Genomic DNA, 4,861 nt, shown 5'->3' with positions numbered 1-4,861 from the left:
AAAAAAAAAAAAAAAAAAAAAGCTCAGTGTGAAGGCCCGGAGTTCAACCTCCAGGACAAATAAACCAATCCCCTAAAAACCTTGCTGTTCTCTCTGGGAAGTGGGTGAGCTCTTCCCTAGAGCACTGGGAGGAGGCCAGTCGTCTCTGCCACAGTAGTGGCACAGGTTTCTGAGCACCTGATTTCAGGGCCAACCCACTGAGAGACCCAGGAACAGCCTCAGACCAGGCCCAGGACATGGTTCACAGGAGCCAGACCCCATGCCCCCTGCACAGGAAGGAGGGAGAGAAGACAAAGTGCCTTTGTTCCCACCTCTCAGGACATTGGGCCTGCCTCGCCTGTGCCTGTCTCCTGGGGGCCTGCCCACCGGGATGAGTGCTGGGTCCTGGCCCCAACTCTGTTTCCAGAACGATAGCACAATAGGCCGGGGGACCCAGCTGAGGAAGGGCCTCTGGCGCAGCAGCACTGTCAGTGTCCCTGAACCACTGATGGCTGGGCTGGTGCTACAGCCAGCACTCTATGGCTGAGGAGCCAGGCGTGCTTGCCCCATTCAGAAAACCCCCAACCGACAGACCAGTGGGGTCTCTTGGGCCTTCCTGAGGCTAGGCAAAAAGAACACAGTTCTCCAGTGCTGAATCACAGAGAATGATTTTGGATTATTGAGTTCTTAGGGATTTTCTCATGGCCCTTCACCCAGCTTCACTACCTCACCATGGGCCTACGAGCAAGGGGCAGGACCCTATCACAGCGTCCCACCAGTGCCTCTGCTGCTCACCTGTCTCCTTCATCTGGGCCCTCGGGGACAGGCACACCCAGAATGGCCGATCTTAGCATCAGGTACTCACGGATGCTTGAGGGGATGAAGATGTAGCACAAGTCCTGTCAGGGCGAAGACCAGGCTACATTCATCTGCTGCTCAGAGGGAATGGCCCTCTCTAATCTTGGCACCTGAGCTAAGAGGAGTTTCCTTATATCCCTTCATTCCCACTCTGAGGTAACATGGTGATTTCACTGTATGTTCACAAGTGCTTTGAAAACCCTCCCTATAAGAGGTAAAGCCTTAGCTAGGGGTGACAGCATATGCCTTTAATCAGTCACTCTGGGAGGCTGAGACAGGAGGATGACACATTCAAGCCTTGGCTGGGCAACCTATTGACTCAGTAAGAACTTGTCTAAAAGATAAAGAATGAAAAGGACTGGGAATGTAGCTGAGTGTGGAGGCCCTGGGTTCAATTCCCAGTGCTAGGGGAAAAAAAATAAAGAGCTGGGCATGGTGGCACATGCCTCTAATCCCAGCACTTGGGATGCTGAGGCAGGGGGATTGCTTCAACTTCATGTCAGCCTGGGCTACATAGTGAGTTCAAGGCCAGCCTGAATGATATAGTGAAACCTTGTTAAAAAAAAAAAAAAAAAAAGTTTCTAAGAAACAGAAAAAGTGGGAAGCAATAGCATATGTCTGTGGAGACTAGGTCATAAAAGGTGTTGTGGCTTCCTTGCTGTCTGTAAGTGAAGCTGACTGCCATGTTGTGAGGACTCTCACATAGCCCACAGAGGAGCCCAGGTGGCAAGGACTTGTGAGAGAGCCATCCTGACTCAGCTCCCACTGGAGGCTTCAGATGACAGCAGCATTCCCACCATCTGGGACCCTGAGCCAGAACCACCCCGCTAAGTCACTCCCAGATCCCAAACTCATTGAAGCGGTAAGATAAGAAATATTTAAGTGCTTGCCTGGCAAGCCTGAGGTCATGAGTTCGATTCCTGATACAAAAAGAAAAATTTTTTTTTGTTTAACGTTTTGGAGTTAGTTGTTACATAGCAATATATAACTTATGAAGGTGCTGTGGCCACACTGGAAACAAAGCTGCCTCATTTTGTTCTACTGTGAGCTAACAGGCCACTAGGGTGGCTAGGACTCTCTTGAATGCCATGGTCAGAGGAAGAAGCTTCTAGAAACCCAGCCATGCCTTGTGCAGCACTACAGAACCCCTTCCCTGGGATCTCCCGTGCCCTCCGTATGGCACCCAGACCACTTGAGGTGGGAAGTATGAGTTAGGGCAACTAGGTATGGTTGAAAGAACTTGAGGCCAGCAGACAGGTTCCAATGCTGGTTCCCACTCACTAGCTGTGACTTGGGCCATGTTCCTTACTTTCTCTGCATCAGTTTCCTACATAGGGCTACTGTGAGAACTCAAGAGGTCATACAGTGTTCTTTTGGTGGGCCATGTGGAGAAATGGAAATAACTTTAGTGGGTGTGGCCAAGGGGCCTAGATTTTGATAACTCTAGCTAGGTGACTATGACATGTTCCTGGATTTTTCAGTTCTGAGTTTTGCCATTTGGAAACGGGTAGAATGGTCCCACTCCTGGCTGCTGTGATGACCACAGAGGAAGTCCCCTGTGCACAGCTCCTACAGGCAGGTCTCGGAGATCATGAGCTCTTGCCAGATGCAAGGGCACCAAGCTCCCATCTCCCCACCAGGAAAAGGGTTGCCCTGGCACCTGTCAAATGCCTGGTGTGTTGTCAGCATTCAGTAAATATTAGCCATCCATCTTCTCTGCTCTACAGAAAGCCTGAGTGGCCTGAAAGAATATGGAGTGCTCGACCAGCTCCTCTCCCAGGTTCAGTTGCTCCATCCCTGGCAGCCAAGATCCTGGCGCTAACTCTTTCTATCCACTAGGGATGGGTCTGAAAGCCCTGTGGTCCACCCCACAGAGGGGCCCCAGGAACGTGGCACCAAGCTGCCAACCACAGTGATGTGCCCCGTGGGGCCTCACCTGTCCTTGCGGCACAGAGGTGAAGCCCAGGTGTCGGTAGGAGAGGAGGGAGTTCTTCATGGTGTTCACAGTGAAACCATAGAATGAGGTCTTAGTGCCCACATCACGCTCAAAGCCTTTGATCACTGCTCCGTTGAGTCTGGCCGGAGCAGAGGCCCATCAGTGTCTTTGTAGGTACACCACACCCTCTGCTCTAGTTCATTTCCGGGGCTCTCCGCCTGTCCCCACGCCCTTCTTGTATTTGCACACTCCTTCTGCACCTATGTCCAGAAGCAAGCCCAACGCCCCTCCCCAGCCCTCCAGGGATGCCCTATGCATGGATAAATCTGCCCCAGTAGCCCTTTCCTCCCTGGCCCCTTGGACACCCATGCTCCATGTTGAGGGTCTGCTGAGCCTTCTCCTACAGCTGTCGGTTGCTTAGGCTTCCACATTGCTTGGCCCCTGCTGCCCTGGCCCATGTCCTCAGGGAAGACACTCCCTGGGCCACTGAATACCAGCTGTCCACACAGCTCTTCTGCCCTCTCCGCCCCGGCCTCTGCCCACATACCTGAACACATAGTCATGGGCATCAATATTCAGACCCTGACGGGACCCATTCAGAATGCCTCCGTTACCCACCACAGCATACCGGATGCACTTCGGAGGGGGCTCCCTGGAGGGGACAAATAGCTCTGCGCTCTCAGATCTGTTCAGGAGGCTCAGGGTGGAGGTGATGGCTGTGGGTGAGGACAAGGGGTGGCCATGAGGAGGGCTGTTACCAGGGCCACTGAGCTCTTCCTGGACCACCTCACCCAAGGCCTGGCTCCAGCCCCTCCCAAGAAGCACCGAAGCTGGGTGATGCATGGGGATAGGGCTGAGGAAACTGAGGGGGAGGAAGAGCCTTGGCTGGACCTTCAGTGGCTTAAGAACTTGAATAACTAAGGGTGCAAGCCTGTGATCCCAGCTCTCTCGGGAGGCTGAGGCAGGAAGATCACTACAAGTTTGAGGCCATTTGGGGCTACATAGGGAGCTCAAGGCCCACCTGAACTACATAGTGAGACCCTTTCTTTAAAAACAAACAAAAAAATAGGGCCAGAGGTGTAGCACAAGCGGGAGTTTGATTCCTGGTAACACAAGAAAAGAAAAAAAGAAAAGAATCCCCCATAAAATCCCACATAAAACAAAAATAAAAAATTTTAAAAGGGCTGGGGTGTGGTCTAGTGCTAGAGTGCTTGCCTAGTACACACAAGGCCCTGAGTTTGACCCCCAGCATCTTCCTCCAAAAAGAACTTAACCAGTCCACTCAAGACTGTGTGCGTTATCAGACCTGCATGTGTAAACACTGACAGTATTGTCTCCCTAGTGTAAGAACATGAAAGAGTAAATAAAACCCAAAAGGCCCAGTAGATATTGTGAAAGGGAAAGAAACTGCTCAAAGAAACTGCCCAGTTGTCGAAGGAACAACTGGGATGAGGGAAAGGAAAAAAGGAAGAAGGAAGGGAAAAATGTATGTATATACAAGGATAGCTGGGATAACTGTACTGCTGATGTCTATTGGTTTATTGAAAGGAACTGTTATGCTTAAATTTTTTTTTCTTGACGGGTTTTGCATGCTTGTGACTGGTAATCTAAGCAACTGGTTTGAAGACAACAATATGCAATGTGGTGGCCATTGCTGAATTCCTACCATCTTGTTTAGTGAGGCTTTATATCGCTTGTTTTTTTATTACTTTTTATTCTAATTGTTTGATCAATCTTGCATTCTTACATCTGGTAATCTGGGCAACTTCGTTGAAGATGGCAGTATGTAGTAATATAGCAGCCATTGTTAATTCCTCTCATCTTGTTTTGAAATCGTGTATCACTTTTTTTTTTTTTTTTTTTTTTTTTTTTTTAGGGTCTCACTATGCAGTTCAGGCTGACCTTGAACTCACTTTGTAGCCTAGGCTGGTCTCAAACTCACAATGATCCTCTTGCCTCAGCCTCCCAAGTGCTAGGATTACAGGTGTGCACCACCATGCCTGGCTACTGCTATGCATACTTTCAGTGGAATTTTTAATTCCTGGATATCTGTTTGAATCTATTTCATGGATTCTATTTTATTGCTGT

General features: G+C 49.9%; 1 protein-coding gene across 2 annotated transcripts in view; it reads right to left on the bottom strand.

The window, feature by feature from the left end:
- Positions 1–4,861, bottom strand: part of St6galnac2 (ST6 (alpha-N-acetyl-neuraminyl-2,3-beta-galactosyl-1,3)-N-acetylgalactosaminide alpha-2,6-sialyltransferase 2) — a 23,235-nt gene that overhangs the window by 6,894 nt on the left and 11,480 nt on the right. The window contains exons 4-6 of one of the 2 annotated variants that reach the window (XM_005407425.2): positions 3,321–3,489; positions 2,774–2,912; positions 775–878 (exon numbers count right to left, since the gene is read on the bottom strand). In XM_005407425.2, coding sequence (XP_005407482.1) covers positions 775–878; positions 2,774–2,912; positions 3,321–3,489 — 412 coding nt within the window. The remainder of the gene's footprint in view (positions 1–774; positions 879–2,773; positions 2,913–3,320; positions 3,490–4,861) is intronic. The other variant, XM_013506078.1, reaches the window with a different exon arrangement.

This window comes from Chinchilla lanigera, unplaced genomic scaffold (assembly GCF_000276665.1).
Source record: "Chinchilla lanigera isolate Chin_1 unplaced genomic scaffold, ChiLan1.0 scaffold00105, whole genome shotgun sequence".
In the NCBI taxonomy this organism is placed as follows: Eukaryota; Metazoa; Chordata; class Mammalia; order Rodentia; family Chinchillidae; genus Chinchilla; species Chinchilla lanigera.
Note: the sequence above shows the minus strand (reverse complement) of the source record. Positions and strands in the feature narration are given on the sequence as shown.